The sequence below is a fragment of the Staurois parvus genome, unplaced genomic scaffold, assembly GCF_062004578.1.
Source record: "Staurois parvus isolate SC_StPar_1 unplaced genomic scaffold, SC_StPar_1.0 ptg000081l, whole genome shotgun sequence".
In the NCBI taxonomy this organism is placed as follows: Eukaryota; Metazoa; Chordata; class Amphibia; order Anura; family Ranidae; genus Staurois; species Staurois parvus.
This window is the reverse complement of record NW_028317877.1, coordinates 12999168-13026245: the sequence shown is the minus strand read 5'-3', so window position 1 is coordinate 13026245 and position 27078 is coordinate 12999168. Positions and strand designations below refer to the sequence as shown.

Sequence of the window (27078 nt, the reverse complement as noted above, 5' to 3'; positions counted from 1 at the left end):
GAACCCAGAAGGAAAAAAGGGTGAACATGGAAGCCTCTGAAGCATTGACAGTGCGCCACTGGAGTGCTTTGTTTTAAGGTAAGTCCTTCATACTATCCTAGTATGTGATGCATACTAGCACGTTATGCCAATACCCGGCAGGAGATTTTTTTTATTTTTATTTTTTTTAGGTGAGGAATACTACTTTTTTAAAGTGGATTTAGAGGTATGGTGAAAGCCACCATATTAGTGAAGGTGTAAGCTATCACTGGGCTGCTTTTAGTAGTTTTAGTGGCAGACTCAGAAAAGCGCCCCCATACCTCGGAGCATGTGGAAGAAAAGGTTACATAGCGGTCACGTGTTTTTCACTAACAAAACAAGAAAAATGGCATTTATCAGCAATTTTACGAATTATTTAAAGTAGAAGTGTTTACGGAATATTGAAGGGTTATTACTGTTGTCTTGAAGATAAGACTTTACAATTTTAATTCACTTTAACTTTAAAGTATATCTACAACTTTTTTTTTAGTTTTAGAAAGAATGCAGAGGGATTCTGATGCTTGTCAGTTTTTATTGCTGTCTGTGTCCCTATTGCAGAGATTCACCCTCTCTATTTGTCCTTTACTATTATTGAAAGTGAAAGTAAAAGAAAATCCCATATTTTGGGTTGTCTCCAGAAACGTAACAGAGGGGAACTCTTCTAACGTTTTACTAGTTCTGGTGACCTGGGGGTCCCCATAAATTCCCTTAATTTGCAGGGATTTCCTTTCCCTTCCTGTTTGGCTATGGGACAGAAAGTAAAGGAAATCTCTGTAGTGAGACACAGATGGCGAAAAAAAAAATCTGACGGATTATAGCTCTCCTTGTTCTATCCAAAATAAAATAAAAAAAGTTTTGCCTTAAGTTCTACTTTAATACCCAGCTACCATTGGTTTCTCAATTAATGGACACTTTAGGGTTTTGTTTTTTATTAAGAGAAATAAGAGAGTATATTGTCAGCATTGCATTCTAAATAACATTGTGCAATAATAACCCTGCAGCACTGATTATGCCAAGAAGTAGTCTGTAAAAAAACAAAAAATATCATCATTCATATATGCCTAGGGCAGCATTAAAGTGATTGTAAACCCTCCCCGTGCAAAACAACACAGTTTTAAAATCAAAATAAAAGGCAAAACATTTATGTATAGTTATTAAATAAAAATTATAAATACTAACCCCCCCCCCCTTTTTATAAGTGATCACATTCCCACTGTTCTAAACTACTTAAAAGCTGGGGGGGAGAAACAGTAGCACACTCATCTTCCCAGTGAAAGGCTGAGCAGGCAGGGGGGATGTGTCTGATAATTGGAGACGAGCAAGCTGGGTTCCCAGCATAGCCAGAGAACTGACCATGGTGTACTACCATGTTTACCGTGTCAGGTTTTATTAGAAAAGCAGGGGGACTGGCAGGAACACCAGGGGTTTCACACAAAGGAAATACAAAGAAAATAGGATACGTTTTCATACATTGTACAGCAGGCACATATCAGGAATATTAAATGTTGGGTTTACAAACTAAAAAACAGACCTTAGCCCATCATGGGAAAGAACACATTTTGCATGCATGTTAGTTCCCAATAACTTACCACATTACAAATATCAGGTCTTGCTTCTTTGATTCCCCAGTAACATAATGAATATCCAACAAAGCGTAACAGCACTTGTTTTCTGGGAAAAGAGCTTTCAACCTCGGGAAAAAATTTGCACAGTCATCTGACAAGATTTCCTTCCCCTCCTGCACAATGATATATTTTTCATCACTGCTGAAGCCAAAGAAAACGGCTTTCTTTCCAGACTTCTTCAACTTCATCTCTTGGAACAAGAGGGTAACAGAATCATCAACCTGGACACCTGATGCCTGCATAGAGAACAATGTGTATAGTCATTGGTAAGATCATGGCATATCGCTCTCTTGAGTTTTCATTCAGTTTAGGTTTAATTTGGTTGACTTTCTATAAAGGTAATGTTGATAAATAAAAAACAAAGTTTTTACCATATGAAAATGTCACTTATGGCAGACATATTAACTAAAAAGCAATCTATTGCAACTAGACAGCAGTCATATTTCAATTGAAATGAAGAAAAAAGCATCCAAGAGGTGCTGTTACTTTAATATGAGTTCATACAAAACAGTGAAAGGACACTCACTGGCTCAGGTTAGGCTGCTCACAACAAAGAGGGCTACTCTCCTGTGGGTACCCAGCAGTTACCAGAAAAAAACATACACCAATGGAAGGAGTACCAGACCAAAAGATAAAAGAATCCAAATTAATTGATTTGTTTACACTAAAAAAAACAGCCAAGATGTTTTGGAGGTCAGAAAAAACTCCCCTTTCAGCAGGACTACAACAAAACACAAGCTAATTGTAATTGTAGCACCCTCCTAGTCAGCTAGGGGGAGCTAGAATCCTATTGTTAGCTAGCAGGGCTGAGTAGCAGATTGGGTGTAATAGCTAACTGGGTCAAATTGTGGTCAGAGCTGTGAGGCTCTGCAGAACAGCTTTCTGGAACTTCCCACCTGCACTAGAACTTTGGAGAAAGATCTAGACGCAGTGGGCGGAGTTGAGGAGTGGCTGGTCTGTAATCTTAGAGAATCCTTGCCAATCCCCAACAGGAGGCTTGGTAAGGGGCCAGGACAGCCTTTAAGAGTAACTGAGCCTGCCCAGAAGCAGGAGAGTTCGGGTGGAAGATGGAGAGGAAGTGAGGCTGGAGGTCAGGAGCCTGGGAGGAGGCCCAGATGGAGAGGAGCTCACCTACAGGCAGTGGACCTTGGAGGGAGGAAAGCTCTCAGACATCACCGGCCCCCAAAGAGAGGATCACCTGTGCAGCAGGGAAGGAGTGACCCAGCCAGAAAGCCTGGTAGCATCCACCAATCCACCAGCAGCACAGGAGAAGGACTGAGTGAGGAAACCTGCACCCACTGGGCAAGTAAATGGAAATAAGTACTCTGGTGGGAAACTGGATTAGCTTTTTACACGGGACTGTTCACACTGCAGTGGCAGGCACTGGATACCCTGCTCAGGGATTCACTCAGTACAGCTGGACGAGGAGAGGATTCATCTAGGGTGGTACTATAGGAGATACATTTTTGCTGTAGAGACTTGTACATAGTTGCTAAGGAGTTGTCCTTTGTTGTCATTATCCTTGGGCATTCAGTACATCCCTTACCCTATCCAAGTTCAATTCCCCTAATAAAATCCAAAAAAATCAAGCTCAAAGACTGGTCTCTATCTCCTGGATGCAAGTCTGACTGAGAGAAATGTGTGTTACCTGGCTGTGTAGGACTATAGGTAGACCCAAAACTTCAGCAACTCCCAAGGGGGTAGTGCTGCATGATGCTACCCCTGAAGAGCCCCTGGTTAAGATGGATACTCGGTTCTTTGCTGCAACCTCCTCAAGGGCGTCAGCCCCTCTGACACACCAGGTTAAGCAAAAAGCAAGTAACAATGAAACACGCCAAATAATTCGTATCACCCAATAATAGCACTATCTTGAAAGCAGGCACCAAAGCAGTTAGCAAGGGTAAACCTAATGTGTTATTACTCAGTAAAGTTAATAACCAATCAAGAATTGTGGTAACACAGTTCAGCATACAGAGTGGCTAACAGTGAGGGCTAAGTATAAATGGCATAGAACACTCAGATCAGCATAAACAGTAGCAATGCCACCTAGAATGCAACAGAAAGCAGTAATGCTACTTGATCTAATAATGCAGGGGCTATACTGCCAGTGCACACCATTGGTGGTTATGCTAGGCCGAAAGTGACTGGATAGGCACTGCCAGAACTAAGCAACATAAACAGTGAAGGGGAATGAGTGAGGCTTGCAAGATGGATAATAGAGGCAGTCTTTATAGATCATCTTCTGCCGGCTAATATTGGGACCCTTAAAAATGAGCACTGGTGCACTTATGATGGTTCTTTAAACTTATATGTGGTAAAATAGCAAAAGGTGCAATACAGTTCAGTGCAAGGTGGAAGAGAAGTGGGCCAGAGATAGTAATTATTTGATACAACAGCAGCTCAGAGTTGGTATTGGTGCAGTATGGACTTGAAGGGGCCTGTAGTTCAGTTGTACCAATACATGGCTGCAGCTTCGAACTACACCTCCCAGGATCCCAGGCGCTCTGCATTATGTCTATGGTTTAGCTAGACTTGAAACTCCCCCTACTGACTGGAAGAGGGTTATGCAGTACAATGTTATCATCATAAAAGGGGAAAAACCTATCTACCTGGATAGATAATAGAAATGTAATTGTGACTAATATAAGTATACATCTAATTTAAGGATCTACTGCCATCTACTGTTATACATAGTTGTATGTATAACTACTGTATGTACATCACTTCCTGTCACTGTGGTCTGGAGTAGGAAACAAAGGGCATTCACACAAACAAGGAAAGCAAGCAATCAGATCACTACAATTGCTGCCCTTCCGAGCCGGTGTGAGAGAGTTACTGCTTAGCTCCACAGATTGTTTTCTTTTCTTGTTTTTGAGTATATACCCTTGTTTTTCCTAATAAATTGGTCGAGAATTTCTATATTATGTAGTCTACTCTCTCTCTCTGTATATGAGATTAAAATACATTTTTTGTCGGAATCACCATGGGACTGTAGGCAGTATTCTTTATTCTTTAACAATAAAAGACCACAACTCTTATTGTTTTGGTGCTAAGTTGGCCACGGCTATTTTATTATTGGTGTAAATATTCTTTATAATAACTCTTTATTTTTACATATTATCTTACTAATAATTGTAAAACATTTTTACTTAAATTAATATTACTCAAAGCCCCAGCTTAGCCACTACGACTCAAGCTGTACTTATTAGCACAACACTTATCAACCATACCATTAGACAGGGGGGTAAACAAACCCCACCTGTCACACAACTACCCACACCGCGGCCAATTCGAAACAAGTATGAAGGTCAGCATTCAATATATCTAAACCTATATCAGATAAATGTATGCCGTCATCTCTATACAGATTAATAAAACCACCTTCCAATTCCAAATGACAATATGAAAACCCATTAACCAGCCTCAAAACTTTATGAATAGCCCTATTAATTCTTTTACAAATTTTTTCAAATGGTTTAAGAGACAATGTCTTCAACCAACGCAAACATGCTATTATTTCTGAGAAAACAATTACCATCTTTGGATAATAGGAGTGTAACAACTGAACGTCATCTTTTATGCGAAATATCAAGTCCACTCTGTTGGCAGCTCGGGCATGCAACCAATTGATGAAGGAATGTCCCAATATCCAGACCACCCAAGCGACACCTAAATACTTTAATGGTAAGAATCAGGTCTGATATATGATTTAAAACAATTCAATTTCCATCTTCGAATTTTTTTAATAACTGTCTCATCTAAACCTAACCTAGAAGCTTCTGTGACTGCTCCTATATGAAATGAATGAGAGGATATTTTTATGTGAGACAATTCCAATTTATAAAGACATTTCTTAACCTCCCTGGCGGTATGATTATGTCAGGAATTTTGCACCAAAAGCGGTACCATTTTTTTGCATGGAAATTTGGTGTTATGTATTGTAGGCCTGCAATTCTTAGTAATTACTTACTTAATAAATACTCATAAAAAATAATAATATAATAATAATAAATTGAATTCAATAATATAATCAAACCAAAAACACTGAAATTTGAAATATAGCGCCAAGTTCGCACATCACTGAACAAAGTCGCAAAATCATTTTCAGTGTCTGATGATGAATTTCCCCCCTGCATCATTATCACGCAATTCTGCAAGTAGTTCTGATTTACTATCACTGTTCTCTAGCCGGTCTAAAACAGATTTTGACCTAAAGGGACGCTTTTTGGACGCCATGGATTTTTCTAAGTTTCCAGACAGAAAGAACAGTCAAAATGTAGGCAGGGCACAGGACAAAGCAGTAGGGACAAAATATATGTGAAATGCATTGAAACAGCAATGTTTTACTATATAATAATAATTTTTTAAAAAAATGACATTTTTAAAAAATTTCAAATTTGCCACCGGTTCCGGCGCCTGTACGTCCCGACGTCACAGAGACTGGAACACGGAAGCCGGAGGAGGAGATGGCCGGGGACGCTGCAGGGGACACATCGTGGGAGCGAAGGACAAGGTAAGTGCTGCAGGGACTCCCTGAGCAACGCCGCATGGTAAGCCCGAGTGTAGCTCGGGGTTACCGCTCTTGGTACTGAAATTTTACCCCGAGCTACACTCGGGAATACCGCCAAGGAGGTTACGCACCTTATTAAATTGATATTTCGTGAGAGGAGAACCGTCAGCATGTATAAAAAGCACAGTACCTGAGGAAGTTCAGAGTTGCAAATAATCCTTCATCTGAGTTACAGGACAAATTGGTGAACCACTTTATTCATTAAGCCTTATCCAAAAACCTTTGCCAAGCCGATTCTTTTTTGATTTACCAATAAAAAGATGTAAAAAATTATCATGAATAAAAATATCTTGAAACTGCAGCTGAGAATGATAGTTCTTACTAGCAGCAAGTAAATAAAAAATCACTTAGATTGTAAGCCCCAAGGAGCTGGGCCCTCCTAACCCTCTTATATTAAACTGTATTGTTGCTGTATTGTCTCCCGTTATATTGTAAAGCGCTGAGCAAACTGTTGGCGCTATATAAAGCCTGAATAATAATAATTATAATAATAATTCTTAACGCTGCAAAAAAAGCCAAAGAAAAGACAGATCTAAACAATATGGATTCAAAATGGGAAAAACACACAGTAGATGTAGCGTAACCCAAGCACTCCAGCAAATGAGGGGTAATTGCCTGTCTCAAATCCACGTTAAAATGTAATTTCTTGTAACCTTTTAAAGCCTGTTGTACTGAAAAGAAACTTAAAAAGGGTGGCAAATTCCGCAGTTTTAGAAAAAAGGATATGCCCGCAATTGTTTTATATACATACAGTTGCAAGAAAAAGTATGTGAACCCCCTGGGATTACGTGGAGTTTTGCATGAATTGGGCATAAAATGTGCTCTGAACGTCATCTAAGTCACAACAATAGAAGAACACAGTCTGCTGAACATAATACTACACAAACATTAGATGTTGCCATGGTTTAATTGCACATAACATGTAAACATTCACAGTGCAGGGAGGAAAAAGTATGTGAGGCCCTAGCTTAATGACTTCTCCCAGAGCTAATTGGAGCCAGGAGTGAGCCAACCTTGACTCCAATCAGTGTGATTATATTGGATGTGTTGCTGACAGCTGCCCTGCCCTTAAAAAACACACACCTGTTTTGGGTTTACTGGTTTTACGAAGCACTTTCTGATGTGAACCATGCCTCGCAGAAAAGAGCTCTCAGAAGACCTACGATCAAGAATTGTTGACTTGCATGAAGCTGGAAAGGGTTACAAAAGTATCTCCAAAAGCCTTGATGTTCATGTGTCCACGGTAAGACAGACTGTCTACAAATGGAGAAAGTTAAGCACTGTTGCTACTCTCCCTAGGTATGGTCGTTCTGTAAAAATGACTGCAAGAGCACAGCGCAGAATGCTGCATGAGGTAAAGAAGAATCCCAGAGTGTCAGCTAAAGACCTACAGAAATCTCTGGCACATGCTAACATTTTGTTGACACATCTACAATAAGGAAAACATTAAACAAGAATGGAGTACATGGGAGGACACCACGGAGGAAGCCATTGCTGTCCAAAAAGAATATTGCAGCACGTTTGAAGTTTGCAAAAGAGCACCTGGATATTCCACAGCACTACTGGCAAAATATACTGTGGACAGATGAAACCAAGATTGAGTTGTTTGGGAAGAACACACAACACTATGTGTGGAGAAAAAAAGGCACAGCACACCAACATCAAAACCTCATCCCCACTGTAAAACATGGCGGAGGGAGCATCATGGTTTGGGGCTGCTTTGCTGCCTCAGGGCCTGGACGGATTGTTGTCATTGATGGGAAAATGAATTCCAGAGTTTATCAAGACATTTTGCAGGAAAACGTACGACCATCTGTCTGCCAACTGAAGCTCTGCAGAGGATGGGTGATGCAACAGGACAATGACCCAAAGCATACAAGTAATTCAACAAAACAATGGCTGCAACAGCACAGAATACGCCTTCTGGAGTGGCCCAGTCAAAGTCCTGACCTCAACCCGATTGAAATGCTGTGGCATGACCTTAAGAGAGCGATTCACACCAGACATCCCAAGAATATTGCTACACTGAAACAGTTTTGTGAAGAGGAGTGGTCCAAAATTACTCCAGATCGCTGTGCAGGTCTGATCTGCAACTACAGGAAACGTTTGGTTGAGGTTATTGCTGCCAAAGGAGGGTCAACCAGTTATTAAGTCCAAAGGTTCACATACTTTTTCCTCCCTGCACTGTGAATGTTTACATGTTATGTGCAATTAAACCATGGCAACATCTAATGTTTGTGTAGTATTATGTTCAGCAGACTGTGTTCTTCTATTGTTGTGACTTAGATAACGTTCAGAGCACATTTTATGCCCAGTTCATGCAAAACTCCACGTAATCCCAAGGGGTTCACATACTTTTTCTTGCAACTGTATGTGTAAGGACATAGGCTAACATACAGGGGCATTTAGAGGCAAAAAAAAAAGAAAAGGCCAGACATCCCCAACAGCAGTGTTAAAAAAGTCCAGTGTGTTCTTAAGTCAAAATAACATTCCATAAATTTTACATTTCATAGTAAATCAGTTTATATTTATAAAAAAAATCTCACAGATACATTAATAAATTAATTTTTTTTTGGCACTGGAGATGTGGTGAGCTTTCTTGTATTATAAATAATGGGTGGAAGGTGCGAGCCAAAACATAACCATTAGGCATGAGATGATGGCTATAGTAGGAGGGGCTAGGTGCCAATTCTTTATAAAATATGAAATACTCCTCTGAGACTGGAAGGCGATGCAGTGTGCATGAAGCCTTTGTGTCTCACATCCTCCCCCTCCCCAGGCACTGCAGCTCACAGTGGAAGGGTGGCAGAAACAGAGGCAGGGCTGCTAATCCATAAAGCAGTTGGACAGGACTGGGTGTGGGCAGGTGCTGCCTGGCTAGCTACGGGTTTGAGAATCAGATGTGACAATGCTGATAGCCGTTCCCCTGAAACACTCTTTCATCCCACGGTAGTGCAAGCAGGAACAGCCTTTTTGAGAATGGCAACTCTGCCCTGAATTCAGAAGCAGTGCAGCATTGTTGCCTGCACATCACAAGAAGATGCATTAGGCGGACTTCACTGCTAGGATCAACTGGTATTTGTAGGACTTTGCAGGGGAATTAAAGCTGTCCACAGAATAATTGAAATTCGGCTGCTTCAGCATTAGTTCAGAAGTTAATCTAACAATCAACTCTTGTGGAATGGGACTGTTGGAAAACTTTTGTTGGTCAGCTGGCTGCAGCCGCTGATCAGTGTATTCTGACTTCTGCTGCAACGGGGAGAATTCCCCAATTCATCTTGCATGTCTGGATGCCAGTCTGTTGGCTGTTCAAAAAAAAAAATGAACCTTCTATGGATGACCTAAGAGTAAATGTATATGCATGTATGATTATGTGCTGCAACACACACACACAGATACACACACACACACACATATATATATATATATATATATATATATATATATATTTATTCTTTTTTTTATTTTAAAGAAGGACATAGTTCTACTATAAAGCTTATAGGATAAATTGTAGAAACTGAGTTTATATATACTTTTTTTTTTTTAAACCAAAAACAGTGCAAGTGCAACCAGTAACACATAATAAAACATGTAAAATGATAAAAGGCACCAGCTATGCCTTGTTGTCTTTGCACCTGTTGCATTGCATCCAAATTCCCCTAATATTTTGCCAATTTCAGCAGATAACACACAGTAAACCCAGTAAAGTGTAAACGATTTTTAGTCAAAATTATTTTAATTCAGGTCATTAATAAAGAGAGAAAAACTACATAGAACATGAGACAGAGAAACGTTTTCACAAAGATTGAAGAGTAATTTAAAACCAACTGGCTAGATCATTCTTCCTGAAAAGATTGAATCGTTTCCCAGGCTGCAGGCCAATGTTTTATTTTGTCTTGAATGGAGTATCACAGTGAATACCTTTGAAAGTTGGATTACAAATACTGTATTTATATTTCAAGCACTGCTTGGGTAACATGTTCCCAAAGTTGCTTTGTTTTTTTCCTTAAATTCAAAACCAGCTGATTAACGTTTTAGTTCTGTTAAATATGTGCAAGTTTTTATATTTTTCACATGCATTAATGAAACACATATTGCACACTTGTATGTAAGTGATCTCTGTTAAATGTAATAAAGGCTTTGTACAATAGAAACTGCCAGGGATTTTTCTCTCAGAAAAAAGGTGCAGGAACTCACCCTTCTCCCCTAGGTCACGCTTGTCCCTGCCCCTAGAACAACCCTTAGAATGGCTCCCTATAGAGAACAAGGAACCTGGAGGGGCGAGCATGAGTCCTTAGAATTTGTTATTTAAGTAAAAGCAATAAGAGACCCACTACAGCAAGAATAGATTTCTTCAGCAACAGTGGACAGTCCCCCATATATCCAGCAAAGAAGCAGCCCCCTCATATATCTAGGAAAGAGACAGCATCCTGAACTCCAGCAAATAGACAGCCCCCTTATATCCAGCAAAGAGACATCCCCATATATTCATCAGAGATGCCCCCTCATCCAGCAAAGAGACATCCCCATATATTCAGCAAAGAGATGACCCAATCCAGCAAAGATACATTCCAATCCAGCAAAGTGACAGCCCAAAATATTCCGCAAAAAGATACCCCCATCCAGCAAAGAGACATTCCCTATCCAGCAAAGAGATGTCCCCTATGCAGCAAAGAGACATCCCTATCCAGCAAGGAGACATCCCCAATTCAGCAAGGAAACATCCCTATCCAGCAAAGAGATATCCCAAAAATGTACAGGGTGCAGGGTTCAGGAGTGTGCTATGTATAGGGCATAAGGCTTAGGAGTACACTATGTACAGGGTGCAAGGCTCACTAGTGTGCTACGTAAAGAGTTCAGGGTTCAGGAGTGTGCCATGTACACGGCGTAAAGCTCAGGTGTGTGCTACGTACAGTTTTCAGTGTGCAGGGCCCAGGAGTGTTTTATGTACAGGGCGCAAGGTTCAGGAGTGCTCTATGTACAGGGTGCAGGGCTTAGGCGTGCTTTACGTACAGGGTGCAAGTTTCAGGAGTGTGCTATGTACTGGATACAGAACTCAGAAGTGTGCTATGTACAGGGTGCAAAGCTCAGGAGTGTACTACATACAGGGTGCAGGGTTGAGGAGTGCACTATGTACAGGGTGTAGGACTCGGGAGTGAGCTATATACAGGGCAGAGGGTTCAGGAGTGTGTTACATACAGGGTGAAGGGCTCAGAAGTGAGCTATATACAGGGTGGAAGGTCCAGGAGTGCGCTACGTACAGAGCGCAGGGTTCAGAGTGTGCTATGTAAGGGGTGAAGTGTTCAGAATGTGCTTTGTACAGGCTGCAAGGCTTGGGAATTTGCTATGAACAAGTTGCAGGGTTAACAGCATATTTCACAGGTTAGTTTACCCAAAATTTTCAGCTATCTCCCATCCCAGTACAAAGGTCCCCCCCTCCAAACACACCTAACACAACGTTCCAGTACAAAGCATCCTTTCTCACCCAGATCCTCTCTCCTTCATCTAGAGCACCATAGAGAGGAGAGAGGGGCAGCTTACAACACTAAAGTGGCTGCGGACATCCCCTGGTCCCTCCCTCCTCTGCTCTCATAGAGATCGTGCAGGGCAGGGAGGGATGTGCGCAAATCACCAGGAGAGGTGCGCACCGCTAGGAAAAGAGCTTGTGAACCTCCAGCAGAGGAACCTGTCACTGGTAACTGGAAGTGACTGCAGTTAGTGGTGGGCACGTTCCGGCTGAAAAAAGCCCTGGAGACCTCTTCAGCAGGCAGAGTTTGAACTCCGCTGTGTGTAAAGTGGCACTAAACCCTAGTTTAAAACAATAAAATAAAATTCTTATCAAACATGCTTTGTTAAATCCTAAAGTACCATCTATTGTTCTCAACCTCCAAATTCTATTTATTTCTGTTCTGATCCAACTTCCAGTTAGAGGGTTGCTATGTTCATTTTCCATGTTACCACTGTGGAGGAACATAGTCACCCTCTCTTGCTCATTCCTGAGATGGACTAGGAACTATGGACCAGGGGCGGACTGACCATTTGGAAACTCGGGCACTGCCCGAGGGCCCGGGGTCAGTAGGGGGCCCCATGAGATGCCCCTGGTACCTTTTTCATAGGCTTTTTTGAGTTTGGGCAAGGAAACAGGGGCCCCATGATCCCCTTTTGCCCCGGGGCCCCATGAGTTGTCAGTCCGCCCCTACTATGGACCATGGGATTTGTGATGTGCATAGAGCAGTGCGCATGACTGTAACATGAACTGCTCATTCCAAACAAATGGAATTGAGAGAGAAAGGAAGAGGTTCAGGAGCATTCAGAGGATGTAACAAGGAGGCAGAAAAACACAGTAAAAATTGATTTAATCAAAAATAGATCACCAGGCCATTAAATAGTGGTTGTGTATGTAGCACCCTCCTAGATAGGTGCTAGGTGTAGATAGTTAGATTTAGTTTGTATTTTGATAGGTACATTTATTTGTCTCTCTGTAGACAGTGTGGATGTAATTGTTGCTAGCTAAAAGCAAAACTTGCACACTAATCAGCATTGCTGTGTTCTGCTAGTTAGGTCTGCTCAGCCTCTGCCAGCCTGATAGCTTCCTCTGCATCCAGAAAGATTGGGAAGCTTTTGGATAATAGGTGTGGAGCTTTGCAGATGGCAGCATAAATATTGATGCAGCCCTGGCCTATCCCAGAGAGACTGGCTCTGATGGCATGCTGGGTAGCTATATATATTCAGTGAGCACACCTGGCTCTGGGCCTTTCCTGTACAGGATCGTTCCAGCCTGGGAGAGGGCACGTTGCCCTCCCAGGCAACTACTGCTGCGCAGCCTCAGGTGGGCTACCTGAGGGCCTGAATGCTGGGACCTGGGTCCTACTAAAGCTGACTGAGGGGCCGTCTACTGAAGATCTGTCTTCCCATTGTCACAGCCTTTTTCCAACATAAAAAAGAAACCCCCCGGGGATACGCATACACCAGATTGGGAAATGCCGACCTAACTCATGCTCCCTGCTTAACCACTTCATGTCCGGACACTTTCACCCTCTTCCTGTCCAGGCCAATTTTCAGCTTTCAGTGCTATCACACTTTGAATGACAATTGCGCGGTAATGCAACACTGTACCCAAAACCCAAATTAGTTTCTAACCAAAAATTTACATTTTTATTTTATTTTTTTATATTCTTATTTATGTGTTTTTTTTAACATGCTGTCACCCTGACAGTACAGTGTCACCATAATGACACTACTTGTGGGGGTTGATGAAGATTTTTTTTTTATATACTGACTGCTTTTACACCCATAAAGGCTGTAAAAGCAATAATTTCTCCTTCTCTCTGGCTGCATACTTGCAGCCATTGAGAAATACTGTGAGAAATATGATTGGTCACAGCTTGTCACGTGGTACAAGGCCAGAAATGGGCAAACTACGGCCCGGCGGACCTTTTAATCCGGCCCGCGGAGCTAGGCTCCCGCTAGGCTCCTCTCACAGTCCGCCCTGAAGACCGGTGTGGCATGAAAATCTGTCTCCTATGAGGATCTGTCCCCCTCGACGTATCTGCGCATGTGCCGGAGATCGCAGATCGGCTGCTAATGCCTGAAACTGGCACATGCGCAGATACGTCGAGGGGGACAGATCCTCATAGGAGACAGATTTTCATGCTACACCGGAACCGCGCGGGAACACGGCGAGAGGAACGCGCGGAGCAAAGGTAAGTGAATTGACACAGGGGGGACTTAATATGGGGGATGAATTAATATGGGGAATTAATTACTATAGGGGGGATGAATTACTATAGGGGGGATGAATTACTATATGGGGGATGAATTACTATGGGGGATGAATTACTATAGGGGGGATGAATTACTATATGGGGGATGAATTACTATGGGGGATGAATTACTATATGGGGGATGAATTACTATGGGGGATGAATTACTATGGGGGATGAATTACTATATGGGGGATGAATTACTATGGGGGATGAATTACTATGGGGGATGAATTACTATATGGGGGATTAATTACTATATGGGGGATGAATTACTATGGGGGATGAATTACTATATGGGGGATTAATTACTATATGGGGGATGAATTACTATGGGGGATGAATTACTATGGAGATGAATTACTATATGCGGGATGAATTACTATATGGGGGATGAATTACTATATGGGGGATTAATTACTATGGGGGATGAATTACTATATGGGAGATTAATTACTATGGGGGATGAATTACTATGGGGGATGAATTACTATATGGGGGATGAATTACTATGGGGGATGAATTACTATATGGGGGATTAATTACTATGCTTACTATGGGGGAATATTACTATACTTACTATGGATGACACATACACATCATTCATCTACTCTTGGTCCGGCCCCCGGGTCCAATATATGAACCCATTGCGGCCCTCAAGTCAAAAAGTTTGCCCACCCCTGTACAAGGCTGTTGTGAATAGCCTTGTACCATGTGACCTCTGTGATCATTCACAGATTTCACTAGTAGTAAGCAATGATGTCAGCAAGTGACATCTTGCTTACTACTATTCATGTGATCACTGCTTGGCCAATCAGTGATCACATGATCGGGACCTCACACAGAGGTCCCGTACAGCGACGCACAGGGAGCGCGCACAGGCAGGGAATGCGGAAGGACGTTTATAAATGGCCACCCGCTCCTGCACTGCTCCCATCCGGCCGTTTATGTACATGGGCTGGACGGGAAGTAGTTAATGAGTATTGAGATTTTAGCCCCACAGGGGGTATGCTGTTGTGAACAAGTTGAGGATGCAGAGCCGAAGTATGCAGTGAACAGATATTACTACTCCCATGTTTATATACTGTATACAATTACAAATTATACATAGAAATATGATTTTTTTTTTAATAATAAACCACACATTGATAAGGCTATTTACATCAAGCAAATCTATTCTGTTTGTACAGTTGCAAGAAAAAGTATGTGAACCCCTTGGGATTACGTGGAGTTTTGCATGAACTGGGCATAAAATGTGCTCTGAACGTTATCTAAGTCACAACAATAGAAGAACACAGTCTGCTGAACATAATACTACACAAACATTAGATGTTGCCATGGTTTAATTGCACATAACATGTAAACATTCACAGTGCAGGGAGGAAAAAGTATGTGAACCTTTGGACTTAATAACTGGTTGACCCTCCTTTGGCAGCAATAACCTCAACCAAACGTTTCCTGTAGTTGCAGATCAGACCTGCACAGCGATCTGGAGTAATTTTGGACCACTCCTCTTCACAAAACTGTTTCAGTGTAGCAATATTCTTGGGATGTCTGGTGTGAATCGCTCTCTTAAGGTCATGCCACAGCATTTCAATCGGGTTGAGGTCAGGACTTTGACTGGGCCACTCCAGAAGGCGTATTCTGTGCTGTTGCAGCCATTGTTTTGTTGAATTACTTGTATGCTTTGGGTCATTGTCCTGTTGCATCACCCATCCTCTGCAGAGCTTCAGTTGGCAGACAGATGGTCGTACGTTTTCCTGCAAAATGTCTTGATAAACTCTGGAATTCATTTTCCCATCAATGACAACAATCCGTCCAGGCCCTGAGGCAGCAAAGCAGCCCCAAACCATGATGTTCCCTCCGCCATGTTTTACAGTGGGGATGAGGTTTTGATGTTGGTGTGCTGTGCCTTTTTTTCTCCACACATAGTGTTGTGTGTTCTTCCCAAACAACTCAATCTTGGTTTCATCTGTCCACAGTATATTTTGCCAGTAGTGCTGTGGAATATCCAGGTGCTCTTTTGCAAACTTCAAACGTGCTGCAATATTCTTTTTGGACAGCAATGGCTTCCTCCGTGGTGTCCTCCCATGTACTCCATTCTTGTTTAATGTTTTCCTTATTGTAGATGTGTCAACAAAATGTTAGCATGTGCCAGAGATTTCTGTAGGTCTTTAGCTGACACTCTGGGATTCTTCTTTACCTCATGCAGCATTCTGCGCTGTGCTCTTGCAGTCATTTTTACAGAACGACCATACCTAGGGAGAGTAGCAACAGTGCTTAACTTTCTCCATTTGTAGACAGTCTGTCTTACCGTGGACACATGAACATCAAGGCTTTTGGAGATACTTTTGTAACCCTTTCCAGCTTCATGCAAGTCAACAATTCTTGATCGTAGGTCTTCTGAGAGCTCTTTTCTGCGAGGCATGGTTCACATCAGAAAGTGCTTCTTAAAACCAGTAAACCCAAAACAGGTGTGTGTTTTTTAAGGGCAGGGCAGCTGTCAGCAACACATCCAATATAATCACACTGATTGGAGTCAAGGTTGGCTCACTCCTGGCTCCAATTAGCTCTGGGAGAAGTCATTAAGCTAGGGCCTCACATACTTTTTCCTCCCTGCACTGTGAATGTTTACATGTTATGTGCAATTAAACCATGGCAACATCTAATGTTTGTGTAGTATTATGTTCAGCAGACTGTGTTCTTCTATTGTTGTGACTTAGATGACGTTCAGAGCACATTTTATGCCCAATTCATGCAAAACTCCACGTAATCCCAGGGGGTTCACATACTTTTTCTTGCAACTGTATATCTAAAAAGAATAATTGAAAGCCATCATTTTAAAATCAAGTGTGCTTTAAAGGGCAGGTCATATTATCATCAGGCCATCTTTTTGCTTCTGCAGGTGGTTGTGAGTAGCCCACAAACCTGTCCCCATGCTTGGGAGTGTGCGTAGGGTGCGGGTGGGGCACTCTTTAGGTGTTCTGTAAATGGACTTCTGTTGCCACCCTTTCTCACTGCAGGTGATAGATTGATCTAGTTAGCCTCTGATCTCCTTCTCACCCCTGTTCCTGGTGCTGAGAACCCAAGAAGTTGGCAGAACAAGAACAACCGACAAGTTGTCAGTGCTGAATGCAGCTCTCAGTAGCCCCGGTACTTTCCAGGGAACCCACGTCATGTGTCTAAATGTGAGTCTAGGTTACAAAACAAGCTTTCATTTATAATAGATATGGCCATGGCTGTCTGGAATAAGGACAGGCATTTAGAATTTTGTTACTGTATGTCTATTACAAAAACTATTGCTGGGAGGTCTCATAAGATAAGTATGAAGCAGGGGCGGACTCACCATTTGGAAACTCGGGCACTGCCCGAGGGCCTGGGGTCAGCAGGGGGCCCCATGAGATGCCCCTGGTACCTTTTTCATAGGCTTTTTTAAGTTTTGGCAAGGACACAGGGGCCCATGATCCCCTATTGCCCGGGGCGCCATGAGTTGTCAGTCCGCCCCTGGCATGAAGTCAAAGATTTAAAATACCCTGGCATTGTAATCTTGTGAGCTGATGCTTTCTGTGCTTCCTGCCGATGCTGACTGTTGTCAATTACATTGTTTTCTTAGGAGGACAGAAACACATTCCGCTACATTATGAACAATAAGAGAAAAGATGGGTTCTTTAGTCCTATCTTGTTTCTGTTGTCCTGATACAGAACAGCAAGTAGGTGTTGTTATCCTAGGATTGCAAGTGTGTTACTGGCAGAATCACAAGGTTAAAGTTATAGGAAAAAAGCCTGAAACAACCAAAAAAAAAAAAAAGTATTGCAGCCACTACATCTAAGGACTGGTAACCTGCCTTATAATAAATGTTTGTTTTTGGAGTTTAGATATAGTTTAATTGCATATCCATATGTAGCTTATTGAAGTAATAATGTAAAAATCAAGCAGTTGTTTCCTTCGCCGACTGCCCATTTATTGTGTTACATGTGTCAATGGGTTGCAGTGCCATTCATTCTGAATATTATTAATTACATTAACCACTTCAAGTCCAGACACTTTTACCCTCTTCCTGTCCAGGCCAATTTTTAGCTTTCAGTGCTATCACACTTTGAATGACAATTGCGCGGTAATGCAACACTGTACCCATATGAATTTTTCAGCATTTTTTTGAGAAAGATAAAAATTTATTTTGGTGGTATTTATTCACCACTGGGATTTTTATTTTTTTGCTATATATTTTTGAAAAAAAAGTGTTTTTCTTATAAAATTTTGCAAATAAATAATCTTTCTTCATACATCTTGGCCAGAATTTATTCAGCTATCTTTTTAGTAAAAAAAATTACCCAAATTAGTTTTTAATCAATCAATCAATCAGGGAGCAAGCACAGGTTGGGAATGCCGAAGGACGTTTATAAACGGCCATCTGCTCCTGCACTGCTCCCATCTGGCCGTTTATGTACATGGGCCGGATGGGAAGTGGTTAATAATGCTGCTCTATGTTATGGGCAATAGAAGAAGGGTACCCCAATGCACCTTCCCAGTGGGCATGCACTGCCAGAAATTGTACTTGCACCTTTTTGTGGTGCATTTTGGTATGTAAACAACCCTTTAAAATGAATAGGCTGCCTTAAAGCAATGAACCCATAATAGTATGAAACGGCCCCAAAGATGGGGAAGTCCATTTTGCCACACTTCCTGTAGGAGTTTGTGGAGAGGCAGAGCAGATAATGGTGTGATATCCAATAAGTGGTAACATCACCTCTTCATCACTAATAAACACTACTGAAGGTTTCAAATAACTATGAGTACCTGTATTCCAACACCATACAATTGCCAGGTAAACAGATGTTACCATAGCAATAGGAAAATTACACATTACTCCTTACTAATGCACACAGTAATTTTTTTTGTGTGTTTTTAGAGATATTACAGCTCTGAATAATTAAAAGTACAATTTTGTATTTTATTAGGAGCTCTGAGAGTCATGTATAGATAGAGTAAGGGAACAGATGCATTCATGCAGTTCTTGTGATCATTTGACAGCATGTCCCTTCTGTGACTGTATAGAGCAGGGCCAGCAAACTTTTCCACATAAGGTTTCATTTTTACAAGCATTAGACAACCGATGTGCCAGTGAAAAATAGTATTTGGTAGTCTTAAATCGTTTTCAATTTTTGCACTTACAGTATAGTTGTACTGCTAAGAGCAAGTAAACTATTATTAATTATAAAAAATATTATATATGTAGCCAGATGCTTGGCTAGAGCCAGAGAGAAATGTAGGACACTGTGCTGTAGTAGTCTCTGTGTCTCCACTGGAGTTCAGGTTGAATTGGTTAACACTACCTTGTCTCCATCCACCGGGGGAACTGACAAGCAGAAGGAGCTCTGGAGACTTGATGGTTGGCAGCAATGAATCATGGGAGATGAAGTTTTGGAAAGACATTTTACTATGGACTATTGGACTACAATTCCAATGTGAGCTGCGAAGAGAGAGAAAGAGAGAGAGAGAGAGAGAGAGAGAGAGGGGGGGGAGAGAGAGAGACGTATTTTCACAGGCTTAATATCAAGGGCTGAGGTTGTTCGCAGAGTCAAGGTAGATGAACAGGGAAACCAATCTACCAAGCGGCTCCCCTGAGGGTAGTGCTACATAATAATAGCACCAATGCATGCTCCTTCAGACCTAAGATCAGACTCAATCCATGCACCTTTGAACCTCAGATCAGCCTTAATGAATGCACCTTCAGATATCAGATCCGTCTCAATGAATGCTTCAGATCTCAGATCAACCTCAATGCATGCAATTTTAGACCTCAGAGCATCCTCGATGCATTAAATGTTAGACCTCAGATCAGCCTCAAATCCTTTACCATTAACCCTTAGAGCAGCTCAAAACCCTACCCTTTTAGAATGTAGGGGTGTTACATATTGTACCTGCTGCAATGGCAACTGGTGCTAGTGCAAAAGGCATAATATCCCCACCTGAGCAAGCATGCCAGAGGTTGCCGATGCCTCGTATAAACCATGAATTTTTGTAATGTACAGAAATTGCATGACGTGTGTACATTAATGTATAACGAAACCCAGTCATTGTAAAGTAATTTGAAAAGTTTTCAAAATTCTTAAATGTGAAACTTTATTTTACAATGGATTTTATTATAGAATAAACAGCATCAGAGAAACGGTTATAAACAAGAGCACTGACCAACAGAAATAAAACATACAAGTCTTCTGATGAATAGTACAATAAGTGCACTGAAATATAGACAAGGAAATAAACTGAGTACACAAGCACAGTATATGAAAAGATAAAATAAAGCATAATGATTTGCAAAAATGGCAGACAATTTAGAGACCAAGAAATTAGTAAACAAAGATCAAAGGTTATTACAAAATCTGTATACAGAAGGCAAGAAAAATGAAACACAGAGCCTCACTAGATGCACATTGGCACACCATGCCCAAGACTCCCATGGAAGTCTAACAGGTAGATATAATATTGCTGGTGCGGTTCTTATATATATATAAAATAAAAAAGTTACAATCAGCGCAAATATGATGAAAACAAGCAGAACAGAGAAGAGAAAGGAAGGAACGAAGAAAGAAAAGACAAAAGACAAATAAAGGGCTCCAGGAGGTGGCGATGGAAAAAATCTTATGTTGACAAAAGGGTCAAATCTGGACTGGTGGGCTATATCAAGCCAGGGACGCCAGATCTGTAGAAACTTTGTGTGAGTGTCTAACAGCATAGTCGTCAGTTTCTCATTAACCATTATAAAATTCATCCGACTTTTGACTGCTTTGAAGCTGAGAAGGGGGGTCTTTCAGGCCTTTGTGATCATTAGTTTGGTGGGCATGAATAGATGCGATGCCAGCTGCCGCTCAGGACAAAGTAGGCCCACTAATGGTTTAAATAATAGTGCCTTGTATGGGTTGTGCTTAATGTCTGTATGAAACATAGTGCAAAGAAAGGCATAAACCCTGATCCACAGTCTGCAAACCTTGGGGCAAGTCCACCAAATATGGGCCATGGTGGCTACTTGTTGACAACACTGAAAGCAAGTCGGGGAGTATGCAGGGATTAAAACAGGCCAGACGTGCAGGAGTGTAATACAATCTATAGAGGACCTTATGGGCATTTTCTAAAATAATAACTTTCCTTGAACATTTAGACAATGCCTGGGTCATGATCTGCCACTCTTGCTGATCCAGACATTTCCCACGAGTTCTGACTGCCATTGTTGATGACAAGAATGAACCGGGGGTGTTCTATAAGAAATAATAGCGGAGTAGACAAGAGAGATCAAGCCTATAGGTCCCGAATGTGCATGTGCTAATAAATTGATAAAGTGACGAACTTGAAGGTAGTCATAGTGCTCCCACAACAGCATATCATAAGAAGAATGCAGAGTCTCAAAGGTGAGCATCCAGGTGGGAGAAAGCAAAGAATGCACATCGCAGAAGCCATGGGCTAGCCACCATGTGAACTGTCCGGGATTGTCAAAGCCTGGGGGAAATAATGGGTTATGGAGCAAACGCAGCAAAGGCAAATGGGCAGAATGAGACCAGCAGAATAATTAATAGAATCCCAAAGTTGAAGCGCGTACGTCAACGTCGGACTAAGAGGTGAAGGACGATGAATAAGGGGAAGCCACAGTAATGAAGAGAGTGGTATCGGGCGGGAGTCCATCAGATCTAGATGTAGGTGCAACAGAGGGTACCCGCTCCCCCAGGTAGCAGCTCACCTGGCCAGGATCCAAGCCGCGCCTGGGTGCAGTATGGGTTGCAACAGGTCTCGTAGACCACAGTAGGCCGCGATCTTCCAGATCTGTGGATGGGGGACAATCTGATCTGGATCCTCCCTCCAGTCAACAGCAGAGGTCTGCGGGTGTCCCCGATGCCAGCGGGGCCCAAGCTGCCAGGACTGGATGGAGTACAGGCCGGGTCCGGGCCCCGCATAGGCCGTGGCAGGCCTCGTAGACAGCGATCCGCCCGGGCCGTGGAGGGGGTCAATCCAACCCAGATCCCCTCACCAAGCAGTGACAAATGTCCCCCAGAGTCCCCGATGTCAGCGGGACCCATCTACTCCCTGGATGGAGACAAATTACAGCAAGATGCGACGGAGATCTTTCTCTATGCATCTGCTCCGGTCACCATCTTGGACACATGTGAAACTTTCATTAGTATAATACTTGGAGATCCTATTATGAAGGTCCTTGTTCTGGCCCTTGGTGCCAATGCTCTGTTCCTGTCTGCCACTTGTGCTTCTGCACTGCACAGTAATGATCCACTGTTGTCACCATCTGGAAACCCACCCTGAGATATGATGCAATTGTTGGAGCACATGCATGTAGGCAGAATGTGGCTGCGAATAAGCTGCTGGAGATTAGTACTGTTGATATGCAAAATCCATAAATAAATGAAGAAATAAATAAAAAAAAGTATCTTTTTAAATAGTTCTTTTTTATGATATGCAAATTTCACCTAAATGGATATGTTATCATTAGGTTTTGCAAAAAAAATTTACATTTAACAACATAAAAATCACAGAGTTGTGTAAACTTCCCACAAGAAATTAACATTTACCAGTTAAAACCTTATGTTCTCATAAACAGGTTTTTATTTGTCTTATAATATAGAATAGAGATGAGCTTAGCTGTATTTGGATGTTCTACTGAACCCATGTGGTCAAGCCCACCAGAAAGCTGTCACCTGTAATAGGTCAATCATCTTTGGCCAAGGCATTTCTCGCCCCCCCCCCCCCCCCCTTCCCTGCAGCCACAAGTATACATACCCCTCTGATAGCTCTCTGGTGGTCTCAGCCAGGAGAGTTCGGGAGAGCATCCAAACATGCCAAAGCTTATCTCTACTTGTAAAGTATTATTTCATCACCACCTTAAACATCTTTTCTGCTTTCCTCTATAGATACTGTAGTCTCAGTTATCAGCAGCTGGCTTTATCCTAAGCAGTGATAACCTGTTATCCTTATGAATGGACTTTTATTCTGATTTTTGTTCCATAACTACCTATAAAACAACATGGCAGGCTAATAAAAGCACTATTGTTGGTAAACTACCACCACACACAGAATGGGCTAAAGTGTGCTATACATCCTATAATTTAAGATTTAGGAATTATGTGGAAGATAAGGTGCTGTATCAAGGAAGTAATACCTAAAAACAGCTTGTGAATTGACCTGGTATTGCTTGCAAGTAAATGAAATTCAGTTAGGGTTTTTTTGTATTTAAATGTATACCGGTAACAGAACTGAACCATTAAATTGCGCATTATTTATGTGCACAAAAACAAGGCAACAGCTTGGTCATGCTAGTCTCTTCTTACATTGTTATCCTGGATCATACTCACAATAGGCAGCCTTAAAGTGGTATAATACCCAAAGCAAAAAAGGTATTAAGTTGAAGTTCTTAGATATGGTGGCTGTATTAGCTTTCTTATTTTAGCACTTTACCTTTATTTCCCCTGGCGATCCAGCCAGTAAGTCTGTTATCCAGATATAGTAGCAGTTAGAGGATTGAGACAAACGAACAGTACGAAAAATGCCTCTGACATTAATTGCGTTTCTAGGCGTATGGAGCCAGAGTAGGCCAGACTGTAAGATATTTACCACCGCTATACTACTATACCACCAAACGCAAATACAAAAACTATGCAGGGGCAGCAATGAGGACTTGACTGTAATGCTGTGGTAGTTAGAAGTCTGGAACCTTTCATAACACATAGGAATGTGTTTTTTGATAGCAATATGATGTGTGAGTGGTTGCATATGGCTCAGCCCCCTATACCTTGGTCTACATTGGCTATGTATTTTTTCTGATATATGTTTCCATTATTTTTCATTATAGAGATTGCAATAGGAGAAGTTGTTGTATCAGAGTGCCCATTTACTCACCATGCACCATACTCCATTTTCCCCAACTCCATAAGTTCCTGAATAAGTATATCTACTTCCCTGCCTCAGCAGCTCAGAGAGGTGATGCCTGGCAGAGCAGAGGTAGCTGGCCAGTGATTCACAGCCAGGTGAGAGGCCCTTCACAATCAGAACTAGCAAGCAGGCAGCCAGGCCAAAGCCTATTAGCATGATGCTTATCCAAAAGCCCCAGCTACTATGAACAGCCCCACCTCCATTGCTATCACAATAATAACGTTCCATCCACAGGCCTAGGACCCCTCCAGCTGTCCACCTGTGTTATCAGAACTACCCTGGACTTCACTGAGAGGAATGGTTTTTATGAGGATAATTGCAAATAGCTGCTTATGTTCTGAACTATTTTACTGAATTAGTTATTCTCATCTAGACCCTCTGTTATTATAAAGTCTTTTAGAGTTTAGGCTATGAGGCCACATGTTACACTGGTTGAATCACAAAGACATTGCTATGAAGCATCCATGTTTGTGCAGCTTTCATAATCTGCTCTGTATTATTCTGCAGTGTATGCATGCTCTTTGCCATCCTGAGCCTGTATTGCATTACTGCTTCCGACTTTGCACCTGTGTAGTAAACTGCAGGTTACAAGTACCGTCTGACTTGCCCTGTTTCATTGGAACACCCCTTTTTCTATTTCAATGGTTTTTATTAATTTTTTAAACAATATAAAGCAGAGGCAATAAAACACTCCCACACAGGGGCTATCAATTGCACAGATAAAAAAAATGCAAAATAAAAAAAAGTAAAAACAGTGCTCTAATGCCAACAGGGCAAAAGGTACACCCACGCAGGGGCTATCAATGGCAGGAACACCCCTTTTTAATCAGTGTATGTGGGGGTGAGTACATACATGTGACAGGAGCAGAGCTGGTAAGTATGGCGTGGTGACAGGGGCGGACTGACCATTCGAGCACTCGGGCACTGCCCGAGGGCCCGGGGTCAGTAGGGGGCCCCATGAGGTGACCCTGATACCTTTCATTGGGTTTTTCATAGGCTTTTTTGGGTGTGGGCGAAGGACATAGGGGCCCCATGATCCCCTATTGCCCGGGGGCCCCATGAGCTGTCAGTCCGCCCCTGCGTGGTGATTTCATTTCTAGAAATATAGAGGATAAAAAAGCAGTGGGTCTCCCAGTCTCGCCACATTCCAGTTAAGAACCAAATACGTTTAGGAGGATTGAAGCTTAAGATCATCTTTTACGAAGAACATATTTCCTAGATGAAAGCAGATGACTGGAGCTTTGAGATGATCCTAAGAACGAGGGTGCACATAACTTATTAATGATGTAAGTACACTCACTGCCTTCTATAGCTTCGGCTCAGAAAGGGCTGACTATTCCACTTAGCTTTGTCATTCTATAATACAGCTGTACTGAGTCATCCTCTTTCCCTTTAATCATTTGTGGGTTTCAGCCTAACTACATAATCCATGTCATCTTTTTAATACGACTGCTAAATATACGTAATGAAATTGTTTAAAGTTCTAAGAACTATAAAGCAAATGGAAAACATCAGGTTAAAAAAATAAAAGAAGAAAGGAAAACTCTTATGATAAAAAACATTTTTTAAACATTCAATAGTTACGATGGATAGTACGGAACAGAGGAATATTTTAGTCATTTTTTTTTTTCATTTAACAATCTGATTTATCTGTGATATCTTAGACTCATGGACAAATGATTGAAGAAAGTAAACACATTGTCACGTATTTCAATAGTACACTTCTGCTTACATTGAATGATTTGTTTACAGAACTGCTTACCCGTACCGTGCATCCTTCAAATCCTCCATCAAAGGAAAGAAAATCTACGTATTTGTATTAGAAAGACATTGGCAATACGTAGATCCTTTATTTATTTATTTATTTATTTTGCTTTGTTTTATTCTGCTATTTTAGATTAGTTTTCCTTGGTAAAAGCTTGGCATTGACTTTATACAACATAGCTGGTTTTTATATAGGATGTTAGTTATAGATATTAAACAAAGAAGTATGCAAGTTTTGCAATAAATAATGACTTACCATTCCTGGTAGAGTGCTTGGCTGTAGCTCAGGATAAGCTGGATGGAGTTATCGGTAACTTAAGAAGCAGGGCTGTCCTTTGTGTGTGCACCTGCTGAAGCTGAGCTCTGTCTGTAATATATCTCACACTCCTACAGGTGAGGCGCTTTGCAAGGGCAGAGAATAGCACTGATGACAGCCTATCCTTGTGTCAGCTTCTAGCCATGCAGCAGTGGCACTGCCTTATAGGCTATTCAAAAAAGAAGAGGTGGGGCAGAGTAATAAAAGCTGAAAGATATATTGTATGTTGATATATATATATTCAAATATATACAGTATGTTATCCTTGGGATATGTCAAATACACGATGAATGGGTATGCACCTATGATCTGTTGGTTAGAAGAGGTCTATGGCCAATTTCATTGATAAAAATACATTGTTGGGGAGCTTGATTGTACGTCTTCATGCACACTGGACGTTTTGATAATGCTGGTAACGTTAGCTGTGTAAAGTCGCGTTAAAAATCAGAGCTTTTCATCTTTTTAAAAAATTTTTTTGCATCAGCGTTTAGCCGCATTTTTCCACGTTTGCGGTTTTAGTGTTTTCTTTACCAGAAAAAAATTGGGAGGGGGGCAAAAAAGTCCAAAAATGCCGGTTTGCAATGTTTTACCGTGTTTTGCCACGTTTTTCAGCGTTAGAGCATTTTTACAGCTAAAAAACTCCTCTAGAAACCCACTAGTCCTGGGTTTTTTTTCCAGCCAAAACATGTCACTGCCAAAAAACGTTGATTACAGTCTATGTGTGCATGGACACATAGGATAACATGCTGGGGCAGGGGCGGACTGACAACTCATGGGGCCCCCAGGCAATAGGAGATCATGGGGCCCCTGTGTCCTCACCCACACCCAAAAAAGCCTATGAAAGGTACCAGGGGCATCTCATGGCGCCCCCTACTGACCCCAGGCCCTCGGGCAGTGCCCGACTGGCTAAACGGTCAGTCCGCCCCTGTGCTGGGGGGTTTAATAGCTGTAGAAAAAAACGTCAAAAGCCAAAAACAGCAGCTGTAAAAACATCCAGTGTGCATGAGGACTTGAGGTTAACGCTTGGGATTGAGAAGGGTAGAAGGAGAGGGACAAGCAGGTAGACAACACTTGCCTCTAGTTTAGGTGTT

The 27078-nt window shown here is 41.8% G+C and overlaps 1 protein-coding gene across 1 annotated transcript in view; it reads right to left on the bottom strand.

Annotated features, from left to right (window-relative positions):
- LOC149468694 (cofilin-2-like) overlaps positions 1-26073 on the bottom strand; it is a 36677-nt gene extending 10604 nt beyond the window's left edge. Inside the window, exons 1-2 of the mRNA XM_089669792.1 lie at positions 25928-26073; positions 1608-1879 (exon numbers count right to left, since the gene is read on the bottom strand). Coding sequence (XP_089525918.1) covers positions 1608-1879; positions 25928-25930 — 275 coding nt within the window. The 5' untranslated portion in view covers positions 25931-26073. The remainder of the gene's footprint in view (positions 1-1607; positions 1880-25927) is intronic.
- Between the last annotated feature and the right edge of the window lie 1005 nt (positions 26074-27078).